Source organism: Stomoxys calcitrans, chromosome 2, assembly GCF_963082655.1.
Source record: "Stomoxys calcitrans chromosome 2, idStoCalc2.1, whole genome shotgun sequence".
NCBI lineage: Eukaryota > Metazoa > Arthropoda > Insecta > Diptera > Muscidae > Stomoxys > Stomoxys calcitrans.
In genome coordinates, this window is record NC_081553.1 from 30,818,077 (window position 1) to 30,837,556 (window position 19,480).

The 19,480-nt window shown below is 37.3% G+C and overlaps 1 protein-coding gene across 1 annotated transcript in view; it reads right to left on the reverse strand.

Moving 5' to 3' along the window:
* The window catches only part of LOC106086889 (neural cell adhesion molecule 1), a 679,760-nt gene that overhangs the window by 5,993 nt on the left and 654,287 nt on the right, over nt 1-19,480 (reverse strand). The window contains exons 9-10 of the mRNA XM_059361833.1: nt 15,567-15,747; nt 911-1,084 (exon numbers count right to left, since the gene is read on the reverse strand). Coding sequence (XP_059217816.1) covers nt 911-1,084; nt 15,567-15,747 — 355 coding nt within the window. The remainder of the gene's footprint in view (nt 1-910; nt 1,085-15,566; nt 15,748-19,480) is intronic.

Below are 19,480 nucleotides of genomic sequence, written 5' to 3' on the forward strand. Positions count from 1 at the left end.
AAAAATCATTAACCATCTCCCAATAGAGCAATCTATTCACCGTTACTGTTTGTCTAATAACCCCGCCAGACCATAAATCCAGCCTTTCCTTATACTTTTCAAGTATAACTCCTGGATTTACCGAGCCCCAGATGCGATAATTTTGTTGTATAACTGCTTTAGAAGATCTTTAAAGACGACCCAAAAATTCTATAGTTTTGCAAACTGTGACTGCAAGTTTTTTTAAGTGCTATAGGAAGTTTAAAAAAAAAACACACACACATAAAATTCAGAAAAATTCATAATATTTTCATGTCCTCTCGCCTCTCAATAAGTCCATTGTTACGCGTTCTGTGTGGCATGTGGCTCCGTCTTGTTGAAACCACATGTCATACAAGTCAAGCTCTTGCTTTTTTTTTGCAAAAAAATTGGATATCTCACTGCAGCTTTCACCATTCACAGTTACGTTACAATTAGCATCATCTTTGAAGAAGTACGGTCCAATGATGCCGCCAGCCCATAAACCGCGTCAAAATGTGGCTTTTTCTGCATGCATTGGTAGCTCTTGCAATGCTTCTGGCTGATCTTCGCTGCAAATTTGACAATTCTACTTATTAACGTACCCATTGAGCTTCGTCGATGGATGGAAGAAGCGCGCGATGAACTTTCTTAACAGAGCACGCATTTTGAAATTAAATTTCAAATATTTCCAAGCTTTGTTTGTTTGTAAGACGATTCCTGGTTAAATTATAGACCAAACTGAAGATGTTTGTGCATGAGCCAGAGTTGCCAAAAATATAATAGCTAAAAATCACCCTTTATAATCACTTTTTCAAACACTGTACATTATTATCAAATCTTTATACATTATCTTGCATAAATTTCTTTTTGAACTCAGTTTTCTTTTATTCTTTAATATTTCCGTACTCACCTCATTCCAGCCATAACGATTCTTGGCCTGCACAATCGCCTCATAGTAAGCGCCTGGTACCAGATTCTTTATTGTATAGGACATGATGTGTGTTAGGGGTTCCGAGACGGGACGATGTTCGGGGGTAAGAATGAAATCATGCCATCTGCCGGGCTGTTGGAAGGTATCGTTCATCTGGAAAATATTGCACAATGACAAAGCAAAGGAAATGAGTGAAAATAATCATCAAAAAAAAAGGGATAAAAATGAAATGAAAAAGAAAGCAACTGTAAACTTAAACAAAAAAAAAAAAAAACCAAAGAAGATAAAACCCAACGAAAACTACACATATCAAAGTAATCGTAATCATCATTCTCATCAATGGAGAGGATATAGAAGTAGGAGGCATACACCCAACAGCCTTAAAGTCACAAACACAACTACCATCACCCCTCACCAAGGGGCATTGCTAGCAAACACAGCAATAAATTGTGTTGGCTCCCCTACAGTTTCGCATTTACTCCCCAGCACCTGGGGCTCATGTTTGGACAATGTCAAAGTAATGGGGTTCCCTTTTGGATGCAAATAATGGTAAAAAAAAAATCGGAATAAAAAAAAAATAAATAAATAACAACTCCTGTTGAGTAAAATAAATCGTTAACAAAAAAGCCACACAGAAAATCTCTTGAATGCATTCATGGATAGATTCTGGGTGTATTTGTTTATAGGTGTATTGCCAATGCGCTTATGTTCTTTCCACACATGTTGCACATAGCATACAGCCCTTAAAGCCATATGCCATGGTATGGGTATATGTCGAGGTGTAGGTGTGCTGTGCATTGGCAGGTGAGCTTTTGTATAAATGTTCGTTTTATTTATGCTGCCATAGTTATTTACAATATGAGTACGCCTCAAACAAAGTTTAAATAAAATACAAAAGGCTTAAACAAACACACTCTCGGTGCACACATATATGGTGAAACATCCAGCGTTACATCACTGAATCCTTGCATTCATCCATCCATCTGTACATCCATTCAACGAGTTTATATTTATGAGATGAGGACATTCCTTCCACCGCCAGCGGAAACGAAAACTTTAAAATATTTAAAGGTTTCAGCAAAGTTATCGTTTTGGCCCATTGAAATGTATGGTATTAAGTATGAGATGATATTTAAGTCAACATATTTAAAAGAATTTTTGTGAAAAAAAAAAAAACAAAACAAATATCGAGTGGAAGATGATATGGGAGCTCTTTCAAAAGCTGTAGAGGATTATGACCGAAGAAAATGTTTGATGGGTTATTGGTAACAAATTCTAAGGAGTAAACATTTTCGTAAGTATTGGGTTGCCCAAAAAGTAATTGCGGATTTTTTAAAAGAAAGTAAATGCATTTTTAATAAAACTTAGAATGAACTTTAATCAAATATACTTTTTTTCTAAAGCAAGCTAAAAGTAACAGCTGATAACTGACAGAAGAAAGAAAGCAATTACAGAGTCACAAGCTGTGAAAAAAAATTTCAACGCCGACTATATGAAAAATCCGCAATTACTATTTGGGCAACCAATAGATAAGAAAATTATTTTTAAAATTTTCAAAAACTTAAATCCAACCAATTAGGAAGGGCAAAAGTCGGGGGGTGCTGACTGTATAATACCCCATACCTACCCTATAAGTACAATGTGGAAGCTATATCCAATTCTGAACCAATTTTGATCGATCTCGGAAATTGCCCAAAATCTGACAAACATATATATAGGAGCTATATCTAATTCTGAACCGATTCCGAGCAAACTTCTCAGACATTGCGGTAGTTGTCAAAGAAGGTGTTGTACAAAGGCTTGGGAAGATTGGTTAATAAAAGCGCTTGCAATGGCTCTAGAAGTGAAAATCGGGCTATATATATATGGGGGCTATATCTAAATCTGAACCGATTTCTATGAAATTCACCAATAATGTCGAGAGTCCTAAGAAAATCCTTCCTACCAAATTTCGAGAGAATCGGTTAACAAATGACTATTTTAATGCATTATTTCTGCAAATCGGACAAACATATATATGGGAGGTATATTCAAATCTGAACCGATTTCAAGCAAACTTCTCAGATATTGCGGTAATCAACGAGGAAGGTGTTGTACAAAATTTTGGGAAGATTGGTCAATAAATGCGCTTGCAATGGCTCTAGGAGTAAAAACCGGGCTATATATATGTATATGGGAGCTATATCTAAATCTGAACCGATTTCTATGAAATCCACCAATAATGTCGACAGTCATAAGAAAAAGAGAATCGGTTGACAAATGACATTTTTAATGCATTATTACTGCAAATCGGACAAACATATATATGGGAGGTATATTCAAATCTGAACAGATTTCAAGCAAACTTCTCAGACATATATATGAGAGCTATAATTAAATCTGGACCGATTTCTATGAAATTCACCAGTAATATTGAGAGTCTTAAGAAAGTCAGTCCCGCCAAATTTCGAGAGAATCGGTTAAGTGACCATTTTATTGCATTAATACTGCAAATCGGACGAACATATGTATGGGAGCTATATCCAAATCTGAACTGATTTCAAGAAAACTTCTCATATATTGTGATAGTCGTTGAGGAAGGCGTTTTACAAAATTTTGGGAAGATTGGTCAATAAATGCGCTTGCAATGTCTCTAGGAGTTAAAATTGGGCTATATATATATATGAAGCTATGTCAAAATCTGAACCGATTTCTATGAAATTCACCTGTAACGTCGATAGTCAAAAGAAAATCCTTCCTACCAATTTTCGAGAGAATCGGTTTACAAATGATCTTTTTATTGCATTATTACTGCAAATCGGACGAACATATATATGGGAGCTATATCCAAATCTGAACTGATTTCAAGAAAACTTCTCATATATTCAAAAATTTGAGAAGATTGGTCAATAAATGCGCTTGCAATGTCTCTAGGAGTTAAAATTGGGCTATATTCATTATATATGAAGCTATATCAAAATCTGAACCGATTTCTATGAAATTCACCAATAATGTCGATAGTCACAAGAAAATCCTTCCTACGAAATTTCGAAAAAATCGGTTAACAAATGACCATTTTATTGGTGTATTACTGCCAATCGGGAGAATATATATATCGGAGCTATATCCAAATCTGAACCGATTTCTAGGGAAGTCACCAATAATATTGAGACTAATAAGAAAATTCTTCCTGCCAAATGACCATTTTATTGCATTATTACTGCAAATCGGAGGAACATATATATGGGAGCTATTTCCAAATATGATTCGATTTTTTCCAATTTCAATAGGCTTCGTCTCTAGGTCGAAAAATATGCTGGTACCAAATTTGAAGACGATCGGATGAAAATTGCGACCTGTAGATTGTACACAAATTAACATGGACAGACAGAAAGACAGACAGACGGACATAGCTAAATCGAATCAAAAAGTGATTCTGGATCGATGGGTGTACTTATCAATGGGTATATCTCTCTTCCTTTTGGGTGTTACAAAACTAATTCACTAAGTTATAATACTCTGTACCACAGTAGTGGTGTAGGGTATAAAAAGATCAGGTTGTTTGTGAGCTTGGATAACCTCTAGCCCTGGTATCGATGCCCTCACCAAACTTTTAACTATCATTATTTATACCCACCATCATAGGATAGGGGGTATATTCATTTAGTCATTCCATTTGCAACACATCAAAATATCAATTTCCGACCCTACAAAGTATAGATATTTCGTATCGTCGTAAAATTCCAAGACGATTTAACGATGTCCATGTGTATATCCCTCTGTCTGTCCGTCCGTCTGTTGTAATCACTCTAGAGCGTTCAAAAATTGAGATATTGATATTGAAATTTGGCACAGATACGTCATTTTGATGCATGCTGGTTAAGTTCTTGAACGGGCTAAATTTTACCATATTTGGATATAGCTGCTATATAGAACGATTTTCCGATAAAGGGTCTAATGTTCATAAAAACTCTATTTTTCATCCGATTTTGCTGAAATTTGCAATAGTGAGTTATTTGAAGCCTCCCAATATTTGACCTAAATATGGTGCAGATCGGACTATATTTAGATATAGCTACCATATAGACCGATCTCTCGATAAAGGGTCTGAAGCCCAAAAAAGCTTAATTTATTACCCGATTTCGCTGAAATTTAAAACAGAGGGCTATTTTAAGGCTCCCTACAGCTGACTTGAATATGGACTAGATCCGTCTATATTTAGATATAGCTGTCATATAGACCGATTTCCCGATAAAGGGTCTGAAGACCATAAAAGCTTTATTTATTACCCGATTTTGCTGAAATTTGCAACAGTGAGTTATTTTAAGCCTCTCAACATCCGATCTAAAAATCCGGTTCAGATTGGACTATATTTAGATGTAGCTACCATATTGACCGATCTCCCCATATGGGGTCTGAAGACCATAAAAGCTTTATTTATCACCCGATTTCGCTGAAATTTGCAATAGTGAGTTATTTTAAGCCTCCCGATATCTGACCTGAATATGGATTAGATCGGTCCATATTTAGATATAGCTGTCATATAGACCGATCTCCCGATAAAGGGTCTGATGACCATAAAAGCTTTATTTTTTACCCGATTTCGCTGAAATTTGCAAACAGTGAGTAATTATAAGCCTCCCGATATCTGACCTTAATATGGTTCAGATCGGCCTATATTTAGATATAGCTGCCATATAGACCGATCTCCCGATAAAGGGTCTGAAGACCATAAAAGCTTTATTTATTACGCGATTTCGCTGAAATTTGTAATAGTGAGTTATTTTAAGCCTTCCGATATCTGACCTGAATATGGATTAGATCGGTCCATATTTAGATATAGCTGTCATATAGACCGATCTCCAGATAAAGGGTCTAAAGCCCATAAAAGCTTTATTTTTTAACCGATTTCGCTGAAATTTTAAATAGTGAGTAGTTTACCTAAGTAGTGACCTAAATATGGTTCAGATCGGACTATATTCAGATATAGCTGCGATATTCACCGATCTGCCCATAAAGGGTCTGAAGCCCATAATAGCTCTGTTTATTATCCGATTTCGTTGAAATTTGAAAAAGTGGGTAATTTTAGGTCTCCCGACGTCCGTCCCAAATATGGTTTGTACCGGACAATATTTAGATATAGCTTCCATACAGAGCGATCTGCCTATGAAGGGTCTGAAGCCCATTAAAGCTTTACTTTCTATCCGATTTCACTGATATTTGAAATACAAAATTCAACAGTGACTTATATTTATTAGAGCACTCAATGTCCGTGCCAAGTTTGGGTGCATAAGTTTTTCAATGTTCACCAGATTGTGGCGAAAGGGGGTATACACCGAGGTGGTGGGTATCCAAAATTAGGCCCGGCCGAACTTAATGCCTCTTTTTTATATCACCAAGAACTAAACGTTGTAAAAGTGTAACTGATTATGATGATACAACCATACGTATGCTCCAAAATGTTCTTATTTCAGTTGCCTTCTTCATTTTCTTGAACTACAAATTCTTCATGCAGGTAATTATGACTACATTTCAGTATAATTTATCTACTCCTATATTTCGCAATTACTCTTTTAACATTTCCATGTCCTTCTATTCATATTTAATGTTTGATTTTAATTATAAGAGTGCCACAAAACATACATTCTGTGGCTTCAAAGAATTTTTAAATCCAGTAATTATATAACGATTTTTGTTTTTGGTCCATCGCACTTAGAGCTTCTTCCAATTATACTTTGCCTCCACAAATGCAACTATCGGCTATATTATTTTTCTTCATTTAATTAATTCTAAAAGAAACGTTCAGAGTTTTTGCCTCATTTAAAGCAAAGCATCATTAACATTTCGCTTAACTAGTGAATGTTGAATGCATTATCCAAGGTAGTACAGTGCGGCCTCAGAGAATACAAATTCTCTATAGAAAGTAAGGGGAAAAAAAGTAAAAAGTTTCGTTCAGGCAGAATCTTGGGAACCCACCCCCGTGGATGGCATTTGTCAAATTCTTTGGAAGGTTTCTCTTTAAAGGCATTAAAATCGGCCGGGCTGAACTTTAGATACCCACCACCTCGGTTATATATGTAAACCACCTTTCATCATAATCCGGTGAAAATTGCATAATCTATGCCCCATAGCAGGTTTATCGAAATATGGTCCGATTTGGACCACATTCGACAAGGATATTAAGTGGTCTATTAAAAACAAGTTATTGTTCAATTTTGTAGAACCAAATATTAGTCTCTTTGGTAGCCATATCCAAATTTAGATCGATCTGAACCATATACGATACGGATGTCGAAAAGCCTAAAATAAGTCATTGTGTCAAATTTAAGCGAAATCGAATTATAAATGTGCCTTTTATGGGCGCAAGACTTTAATTCGAGAGATCGGTCTTCATGGCAGCTATATCCAAATCTAGACTGATCTGAACCAAATTGCAGGAAGATGTCGACGGGCTAAGCTTAACTCGCTGTCCCGAATTTCGGCGACATCGGACAATAAATGAGCCTTTTATGGGCCCAAAACCTCATATCGAGAGACCGGTCTTTATGGCAGCTATATCCAAATCTGGACCTATCTGGGCCAAATTGAAGAGGGATGTCGAAGGGCCTAACACATCTCACTGTGTTTACATTTATTATCCAATTTTGCCAAAATCGGATAATAAATGTGGCTTTTATGGGCTTAAGATCCTAAATCGGCGGATCGGTCCATATGACAGCTATATCTTAATCTGAACCGATCTGAGCCAAAGTGAAGACGGATGTCGACTGGCCCAACACAACTCACTGTCCCATATTTTAGCAAAATACAATAATAAATGTGGCTTTTATGGGCCTAAGACCCTAAATCGGCGAATCGGTCTATATGGGCACTATATAGTCCGATATAGCCCATTTTCAAACTTAACCTGCTTATGGAAAAAAAAGAATCTTTGCAAAGTTTCAGCTTAAAATCTCTATTTTCAAAGACTGTAGCGTGATTTCAACGGACAGACGGACGGACATGGCTAGATCGTCTTAGTTTTTTACGCTGATCACAAAATTATATACCTTATAGTGTCGGAAATGGATATTTCGATTTATTGAAAACAGAATGACAAAATGAATATACCCCCATTCTTCGGCGGTGAGTATAAAAAGGCATAATGGGAGGTCGTAACAAGAAATCCCCATGGATTTTTATACCCTTCACCATAGGATGGGGAAATATGCGTCTGAGTCCCAATAAAGTTTAATATTCTTGTTCGTCGTGTCATTTTAAGTCGATCTAGCCATGTCCGTCCGTGCGTCCGTCTGTCTGTCGAAAGCACGCTAACCTTCGAAAGAGTAAAGCTAGACGCTTGAAATTATGCACAAATAATTTTCATTAGTGTAGGTCGGTTGGGATTGTAAATGAGCCAAATCGGTCCATGTTTTGATATAACAGCCACATAAACCGATCTTGGGTCTTGATTTCTTAAGCCTCTAGAGGGCGCAATTCTCGTCCGATTTGACTGAAATTTTGCACGTGGTGTTTTGGTACTACTTCCAACAACTGTGCTAAATATGGTTGAAGTAGGTTCATATTTTGATTTAGGTGCCATATAAACCGATCTTGGGTCTTGACTTCTTGAGCCTCTAGAGGGCGCATTTTCATACGATTTGGCTGAAATTTTGCATGAGGTGTTTTGTTATGACTTCCAATAACTGTGCCAATTAAGGCGCAAATCTGTACACAACCTGATATAGCTGCCATATTAACCGATCTTGGGTCTTGATTTCTTGAGCCTCTACAGGGCGCAATTCTCATCCGATTTGACTGAGGTTTTGCACGTGGTGTTTTGGTGTCACGTCTAACAAGTGCGCCAAGTATGGTTCACATCGGTCCATGTTTTGATATAGCTGTCATTTAAACCGATCTTGGGTCTTGACTTCTTGAGCCTCTAGAGGGCGCAATTCTCGTCCGATTTGACTGAAATTTCGCACGTGGTGTTTTGGTATCACTTCCAATAAGTGCGCTTAGTATGATGCAAATCGGTCTTTATTTTGATATAGCTGACATATAAACCGATCTGGGATCTTGATTTCTTGAGCCTACGTGTCGAATATGGTCAGAATTGATCAATACAGCACCCATGTAAACCTATCTCCCGATTTTGCTTCTTGAGCCCCTACAAGGCGCAATTCTTATTCGAATGAACTGAAATATTACACAATGACTTCTACAATTTTCAGCATTCTTTTATCGTCCGAATCAGACTATAATTTGATATAGCTCCAATAGCATAACAGTTCCTATTCAATATTATATGTTTGCCTAAAAAGAGATACCGCACATAGAACTCGACAAATGCGATCCATGGTGGAGGGTATATTCGGGATTCGGCCGAACTTAGCACGCACTTACTTGTTACTTCTAGAGCCACTGCAAGAAAATTTATTCACCAATCTTTCCAAAATTTTGAGCATCGCTTTTCTCGACGACTACAACAATACCTATAGAGTTTGACCGAAGTCGGTTCAGATTAAGATAAAGCTCCTATATAAATGTTCGTCCGACTTTGAGAAATATTTCAACAATGGGGTCATTTATCAACCGATTGTCACGAAAATAGGCATACCACACATTGGGTTGCCCAAAAACTAATTGCGGATTTTTCACACACAGCTTGTGACTCTGTAATTGCGTTCTTTCTTCTGTCAGTTGTCAGCTGTTACTTTTAGCTTGCTTTAGAAAAAAAGTGTAAAAAAAGTTTATTTGATTAAAGTTCATTCTAAGTTTTATTAAAAATGCATTTACTTTCTTTTAAAAAATCCGCAATTACTTTTTGGGCAACCCAATATAAATCTTTTATGATAATACACATTTTGGCTATTTAGCTTCCATATGCATTTATACCGCTCTATTTGTGTATATAGAACCGTAGTTATCGCAATTCTGAACACATTTGCTCGAAATTTGTTGCGGATTGTTTTTTAGCCCATCTGGAAACCTCCACCAAAGTCCACTTAGTTTGGTTTAAAATAAGATATAGCTGCAAATTTTCACTTATGGGGCAGGAGTAGGGTATTATGTAGCCGGCTCTGCCCGACTTTTGCCATTCCTTACTTGTTTAACCAATCAATTTGGATTAACATTTGTTAGACTTCCTAAATTAATTGAAGATCGGACTATATTAAAATATAGCTGATCATATCATGATATTTGGTTGCCCAAAAAGTAATTGCGGATTTTTTAAAAGAAAGTAAATGCATTTTTATTAAAACTTAGAATGAACTTTAATCAAATATACTTTTTTTTACACTTTTTTCTAAAGCAAGCTAAAAGTAACAGCTGATAATTGACAGAAGAAAGAATGCAATTACAGAGTCACAAGCTGTGAAAAAATTTGTCAACGCCGACTATATGAAAAATCCGCAATTACTTTTTGGGCATCCCAATACATAATCATAAATGATACATTTTTCATCGTAAAATGCAAAATGCAAATTTTGCCCAAGAACATTCCACTAAGGAACAGGGGCAAACTTCTCACATATCAATGTGTGCAGTCCGATTCAAATTTAAGCTCAATGGTAAGGGGCCTCCTTTTTATTGCCGAGTCCGAACGACGTGACACCTCTTTGGAGAGAAGTTTTACATGGCATAGTACCTCACAAATGTTGCCAGCATTAGGAGGGGAAAACCACCGCTGAAAATTTGTTCTAATGGTCTCGCCAGGATTCGAAAACAGGCGTTCAGTGTCATAGGCGGACATGCTAACCTCTGCGCTACGGTGGCTTCCCCCGTATTAGAACGAAAAGTGGTTAACATATACATCCTAGGTGGTTGGTATCCAAAATTGGGCCCGTCAGAACCAAGTGCCTTTTTTCTTGTTACTTGTTATTTACATTTATTTTATCTCCATTTCATCCTTCTCCACAAGCATAGCGCTTTTGGAGCTCTATCTGTTATTGGCTCTGGTAGCCTTCAAGCTATCCATCGCCAGCTACATGCAATATTCTCCTATAAACAGATTGAATTGAATTGCAATGAATGAATGACGACCAATTAAAAAAAGAAATCGTTGGTGGATTAAACAAATACAAATGTTTGTTGAATTTATTCCCCATGGATACTCTCTTGCCATTCATGGTAAAGACCACCATGGCTACGACAAAAAAAGTATTAAGTAAAGCAAAATCCATGGAAAATCACACAAATCAAGTGCCAAAATATAATTGAATGATTTAGCAAATGTAATTAATAGCAATGTTTGGTCATAGAAATTCTAGGAAAAAAAAAAACCCACACGTATTTGCAGCAAATGCGGAAATACCCACAGATGGCAAAGGCGAACAGAAATGTGAAACAAGTAAAAACATTTTTTCACTAATGAGAATGATACTATTTTAATTAATCAAAAAATATGAGATACAGCGACTTTGTAATTGATCAGTAGGAAGGAATAAAAAAGAAATAATGAGTCGCTGAATAAACAGGGAGTATGCATCACATTCATTAACATTTCTAGTAATTAGAAATCAATTCTTTTGATTAACTATGCGATAATAGATATTTTTAGTCTGTACATATATCAGAGTTTTAGTTTTAGTTTCAAAGGATACACAGTGGTATAGAAAACCAGTAAGGGAAGGCAATAGTCGGGCGGTGTCGACTTTATAATACCCTACACCTACCCTATAAATACAAAAGGGGGGCTATATCTAATTCTAATGGACCTTGGCGGATGTATTCAGATAGGTTATTAAAATTACTGTATCAAATTTCGAGCAAAGCAAATATGTTCAAAATTTAATAACTACGGTTGACAAATGACAAAAAATTACCCAAAATGTGACAAACATACAGATCTGAACCGATTTTGATCAAAATTTAGGGATATTGAGGAAGTCGTCGAGGAAAGCGTTGTACAAAATTTTGGGAAGATTGGTCAATAAATGCGCCTGCAGTGGGTCTAGGAGTAAAAATCGGGCGATATATATATATGAGAGCACTATTCAAATCCGAACCGATTTCTATGAAAGTCACCAATAATATTGAGAGTCATAAGAAAATTCTTCCTGTCAAATTTCGAGAGAAGTGGTTAACAAATGACCATTTCATTGCTGTATTACTCCAAATCGGACGAACATATATATGGGAGCTATATCCAAATCTGAATCGATTTCTATAAAATTCACCAGTAATATTGAGAATTCCCAGAAAATCCTTCCTGACTAATTTCGAGAGAATCGGTTAAAAAATGACCATTTTATTGCTGTATTACTGCAAATCGGACGAACTTATATATGGGAGCTATATCCAAATCTGAACCGATTTCTATAAAAGTCACCAACAATATCGAGAGTTATAAGAACATCCTTCCTGCCAAATTTCGAGGGAACCGGTTAACAAATGACCATTTTATTGCTGTATTATTGCAAATCGGACGAACATATATATGGGAGCTATATCCAAATCTAAACCGATTTCAATAAAAGTCACCAATAACATCGAGAATCATAAGAAAATCCTTCCTGCCAAATTTCGAGAGAATTGGTTAACAAATGACCATTTAATTGCTGTATTACTGCAAATCGGGAGAATATATATGGGAGCTATATCCAAATCTGAACCGATTTCTATGAAAGTCACCAATAATATTGATAGTCCTAAGAAAATAGTTCCCGCCAGATTTCAAGAGAATCGATTAACAAATGACCATTTAATTGCTGTATTACTGCAAATCGGACGAATATATATATGGGAGCTATATCCAAATCTGAACCGATTTCTATGAAATTCACCACCAATATCGAGAGTTATGAGAAAAGCCGTCCTGCCAAATTTTGAGAGAAGTGGTTAACAAATGACCATTTCATTGCTGTATTACTGCAAATCGGACGAACATATATATGGGAGCTATATCCAAATCCGAACCGATTTCTATGAAATTCCCCTATAATATCGAGAGTCATAAGAAAATCCTTCCTGGCAAATTTCGAGAGAATCGGTTAACAAATCGCCATTTTATTGCTGTATTACTGCAAATCGGATGAACTTATATATGGAAGCTATAGCCAAATCTTAACCGATTTCTATGAAATTCACCAGTAATATCGAAAGTAATAAGAAAATCTTTCCTGACAAATTTCGAGAGAATCGGTTAGCAAATGACCATTTTATTGCTTTATTTCTGCAAATAGGACGAACTTATATAGGGGAGCTATATCCAAATCTGAACCGATTTCTATGAAAGTCACCAACAATATCGAGAGTCATAAGAACATCCTTTCTGCCAAATTTCGAGGGAATCGGTTAACAAATCATTATTTTATTGCTGTATTACTGCAAATCGGACGAACATATATATGGGAGCTATATCCAAATCTGAACCGATGTCTATGAAAGTCACAAGTAACATCGAGAATCATAAGAAAGTCCTTCCTGCCAAATTTCGAGAGAATTGGTTAACAAAATACCATTTTATTGCTGAATTACTGCCAATCGGACGAACATATATATGGGAGCTATATCGAAATCTGAACCGATTTTTTCTAGTTTCAATAGGCTTTGTCTCTAGGCCGAAAAACATGCCCATACCAAATTTGAAGACGATCGGATGAAAATTGCGACCTGTAGTTTGTACACAAATTAACATGGACAGACGGACATTTGGACGGACTGACAGATGGACGGACAGACAGACAAACAGACAGACGGACGGACAGAGAGACAGACAGACAGACAGACAGACGGACAGACAGACGGGCAGACAGACGGACAGACAGACGGACAGACAGACGGATAGACAGACGGGAGACAGACGGACGGACAGTCGGACAGACGGACGGACAGACAGACGGACAGAACGACAGATGGACAGACAGACAGATGGACAGACAGACAGACAGCCGGACAGACGGACAGACAGACGGACGGACAGACAGACCGACAGACGGACAGACAGACGGACAGACAGACGGATAGACAGACAGACAGACAGACAGACAGACAGACAGACAGACAGACAGACAGACAGACAGACAGACAGACAGACAGACAGACAGACAGACAGACGGACAGAAGACGGACAGACAGACAGACAGACAGACGGACAGACAGACGGACAGATAGACGGACAGACAGACGGACAGACAGAAGGACGGACAGACAGACGGACAGATAGACGGACAGACAGACGGACAGACGGACAGACAGAAGGACGGACAGACAGACAGACGGACAGACAGACGGACAGACATACGGACAGACAGATGGACAGACAGACGAACAAACAGATAGACAGACAGAGAGACGGACAGCCAGATGGACAGACAGACAGACGGACATAGCTAAATCGAATCCGAAAGTGATTCTGAGTAGATCGGTATACTTATCAATAGGTCTATTTCTCTTCCTTTTGGGTGTTACACACAAATGCACTAAGTCATAATACCCTGTACCATAGTAGTGGTATAGGGTATAAATAGAAAATGAAAATGGAAAAAAAGTAAGAGCGTGCTAGGTGGGGTAATATTTCAGTTCATTCGGATAAGAATTGCGCCTTGTAAGAGCTCAAGAAGCAAAAACGAGAGATCGGTTGATATGGGAGCTGTATCAAGCTATTGATCGATTCAGACCACATTAGACACGTATGTTGAAGGTCATGAGAAAAGCCGTTGTACAAAATTTCTTCCAAATCGAATGAAAATTGCGCCCTTTGGAGGCTCAAGAAGTCAAGACCCAAGATCGGTTTATGTGGCAGCTTTATCAGGTTGTTTACTGATTTGGGCCATACTAAGCACAGTTAATGAAAGTCATAACAAAACACCTCATACAAAATTAGCGGCTTAAGAAGACAAGATCGAAGATCGTTTTATATGGCAGCTATATCAGGTTATGAATCGATTGAAACCATACTTAGCACAGTTATTGGAAGTAATAACAAAACTCCACGTGCAAAATAACAGTCAAATCGGACGAGAATTGCGCCCTCTAGAGGCTGAAAAAGTCAAGATCCCAGATTTATGTGGCATGGACCGATTTGGCCCATTTACAATCCCAACCTACTTACACTGATAAAAAGAATTTTCTGTGGTAAATTTCAAGCGCCTAGCTTTACTCATTCGAAAGTTTGCGTGTTTTCGACAAACAGATGGACGGACGGACGGATTGACAGATCGACTTAAAATGTCATGGCGATCAAGATTATATATACTTTATGGGGTCTTAGATGCATATTTCGAGGTGTTACAAACAGATTGAGGAAATTATGGTGGAGGGTATAAAGATGCAGAATATGCAGTTTGCATAAAATATGCATAGCATGCAAATATATCTTTGCGTTTTCTTAATGCTCATTCAATAAAACCAATTTCTGTGTTTTCAGATAATTTTCCGATGCTTCAAAAAATATTTTTAATTGCATACAATATAGTCCAAGAGTCCTTTTATTCCATTTTATGACAATTACATTTCAATTTTTCTGCAATGGACGTTCGGCAATTAGTCTTAATGGAAACTAAAAAAACGCAATCACTACAAAAAAACAACTATAGAATCATATTTTTACGACACAATGTTATGTTGCAAACTCCCATTAAAAACTTTCAAAACTATACCAAAAAGCGAAAAATATAAATAACACACATAAAATTTCATATGCTGTCATATTTCTTTTTTTTTCACTTACCAGCACGCGTCTGTAGAGTAGACGAACTTCCTCCAATGGTGGGTAACTATCAATTTTCCAAGTCAGATTATAACTGTCCGAGGAGCGACCCCATTTGGGTGAATAGAATTCAGCGGGACCAGGACGACCGGACAATTCCATGTACTTGCGTGAACGACCCAAAGAGTTATCGGCAACGCAGCTGCAAAATAGAATGTGATATTTGTTTGGCGTTTAGTTATTGTCCTTTCATTATTGCAATTAGTAGACGAATATGAAATTGTAGTAAAGAAATATTCTAATTGGTATTGAATTTTGTCAGCAATGGTCAAGGGTTTAAAAATGAGATACGATTTAAAGCATTAGGACAAGGATTTGAGTTTGTGGTTTCAAGTTTTTTTTTTTTTTTTGAACACAACTAAAACCTTTGCCATTTTTTTACCCTCCACCATATGACTGTCTATGACTATGGTATACTAATTTCTTCATGCCGTTTGTAACTCATATAAATATAAAAGGTAATTTTCAAAAAAAAAAAAAAAAAAAAAACAATTAAGAAAGTGAAAGTTCGGCCGGGCCGATTCTTATATACCCTCGACCATTGATCGCATTTGTCAAGTTCTATGCGCGGTATCTCTTTTTAGACAAACAAAGAATATTGAATAAGAACTGTTATGCTAGCTCCAATAGCATATCAAGCTATAGTCCGATTCGGACCATAAATGAATGCTGAACATTATAGAAGTCATTGTGTAATATTTCAGTTCATTTGAATAAGAATTGCGTGTTGTAGGGGCTCAAGACACAAAATCGGGAGATAGGTTTATATGGGAGCTGTATCAAGCTATTGATCGATTCAGACTATATTAAACACGTATGTTGAAGTATATAAGAGAAGTCGTTGTACAAAATTTCAGCCAAATCGGATGAGAATTGCGCCCTCTAGAGGTTCAAGAAGTCAAGATCCCAGATCGGTTTATATGGCAGCTATATCAGATTCTATGCCGATTTACGCCATACTTAGCACAGTTATTGGAAGTTACAACAAAATAACTTATGCAAAGTTTCAGCCAAATCGGGTTGGAATTGCGCCCTCTAGAGGCTCAAGAAGTCAAGATCCAAGATCGGTTTATATGGCAGCTATATCAAAACATGGACAGATTTGGCCCATTTACAATACCAACCGACCTACACTAATAAAAGGTATTTTTGCAAAATTTCAAGCGGCTAGCTTTACTCCTTCGAAAGTTAGCGTGCTTTTGGCAGACGGACGGACGGACCGATATGGCTAGATCGCCTTAAAATGACGATCAAGAATATATATATTGTACTTTATGGGGTCTTAGACGCATAGTTCGGGGTGTTACAAACAGAACGACGAAATTACTATACCCCCATCCTATGGTGGAGTGTATAAAAACAAATAAAAGTCAGAGAAATTCATAAAATTTTTATTTGAGTCGATAGTACGGTCTATATAATTTAATGTTTGAAGATTATTTCATTTTAGGCGCAGTCACAATCCTGCGCCTAAAATGAGCCATCCACTTATTCCAATTTGGTCATACTCTCCCACCATTTTGGCCAGTATCTCACGAATAAATACTTCAATGTTGTCTTCCAATGCGTTAATTGAAGCGGGCTTGTCTGTATAAACATGAGCTTTAACATAGCCCCACAAAAAAAAAGTATAAAGGCGTTTAATCGCACGAACTAGGCGGCCAATTGACCGGTCTCGAACGTGAAATAAAATGTTCAAAGAACTCGCCTCTCAATAAGTCCATAGTTAGGCGTGCACTTTGGAGTAGCACCGTCTTGATGTCTTGTGAAAACCACATGTAACGCAAGTCAAGCTCTTGCATTTTCAGCAAAAAAAGTTGGTTATCATCTCACGTGAAAGCCACTGTAGCGCTGAACGCCTGGGTTCGAATCCTGGCGAGACCATCAGAAAGATTTTCAAGGGTGGTTTTCCCCTAATAATGCTGGCAACTGTTGTGAGGTACTTTGCCATGTAAAACTTCCCTCCTCGGCACGCCATTTGGACTCGGATATAAAAAGGAGGCCCCCTTATCATTGGACTGCACTCATTGAGATCATGGGCAATATTTGCATTTATTTTTAAGTGGCCTCCTTTATATAGTCGTGATCAAACGGCGTGCCACAGTGCGACACCTCTTTGTGGAGAAGTTTTCACATGGCTGCCATACCATTTTTATACCCTTCATCATAGGATAAGGGTATACTATTGGGTTGCCCAAAAAGTAATTGCGGATTTTTTTAAAAGAAAGTAAATGCATTTTTAATAAAACTTAAAACATATAGCTATAATGTAGACCGATCTCTCGATTTAAGGTTTTGAGGCCATAAAAGACGCATTTATTGTCCGATTTAGCTGATATTTGCGACATTGAGTTATGTTAGACTCTTCGATAATTTTCTGTAACTTGACCTAAATCGGCCCTGATTTGGATATACAATAATTTCGTCATTCTGTTTGAAACTCCTTGAAATATTCGTCTAGGACCCCATAAAGTATATATATATTCTTGATCGGCATGACATTTTAAGTCCATCTAGCCATGTCCGTCCGTCTGTCTGTCGAAAGCATGCTAACTTTCGAAGGAGTGAAGCTAGCCACTTGAAATTTTGCACAAATATTTCTTATTAGCTTAGGTCGCTTGGGATTATAAATGGGCCATACCGGTCCATGTTTTGATATAGCTGCCGTATAAACCGATCTTGAATCTTGACTTCTTGAGCCACTAGAGGGCGCAATTTTTATCCGATTTGGCTGAAATTTCACATGAGGTGTTTTGTTTTGGTTTCCAACACTGTGGTATGTATGGTTGAAATTGGTCCATAACCTGATATAAGCTGTCATATAAACCGATCTGGGGTCTTGACTTCTGGAGCCTTTAGAGGGCGCAATTATATCCAATTTGATGAAATTTTGTACAATGGCTTCTCTCGTGACCTTAAACATTTGATACGCATGTTTAGGGTCTGAATCGGTCTATAGTCTAATACAGCTCCCATATAAACCTATGTCCCTATTTTACTTCTTGAGCCCCTAAAAGACGCAAGTCTTATTTGAATTGGCTGAAATTTTACAATAGACTTCTACTATGGTTTACAACATTCAATTCGATTATTGTCCGAAACTAGACCAAAACTTGATATAGCTCCAATAGAATAGCAATTAATTTCTGTTATCCTTGCTAAAAAGATACACGGGGAAAATAGCTCGACAAATGCGATCCATGGTGGAGGTTATATAAGATTCGTTCTGTCCGAACTTAGCACGCTTTAACTTGTTTCAAATGGCTTAGACCTCACCAATGTCGCTAGCATTAGGAGGGGATAACCACCGCAGAAACTATTTTTAATGCTCTCGCTAGGAAAGCTTCCATATACATATATTGACCTACCGATTTGATTTCGCTGAAATTTGATGAAGTTTGCGCAGGACTCCTGCTACTCATCTAAGAGCGCGTAATGGAAAAGAACTGCTTCGCTTGATGATTTGGAAAGAACTAATTTTATTTCCAAATTCATCTTAACTCTAAACCCAAATCTACAGGCAGCGAAAATGCAATATTCAATTCTCAGGATACCCTTATAGTTGACCCTAACAAAAGACAATTGCTTTCTAAGAACCACTTATTTCCTAATTGATAAAATGCATATCTAATGTACGCCCATGGTAATGCGGCCAAAAATGACTAGACACCACATGTGGTACCTCATAAAACAAGATTATTTTATTCCTAACTGCCGATAAGATATGCACTGCCCATGCGTGACCTTAGCGTACAATCCGTACAGGACTGTACACAGTGAGTTGTATTACACCCTTCCATATCCTTCCTGAATATGGGGGAGAAGGGACTATATTAAGATATGGATGCCATATAGACCAATATTCTATTTTACCG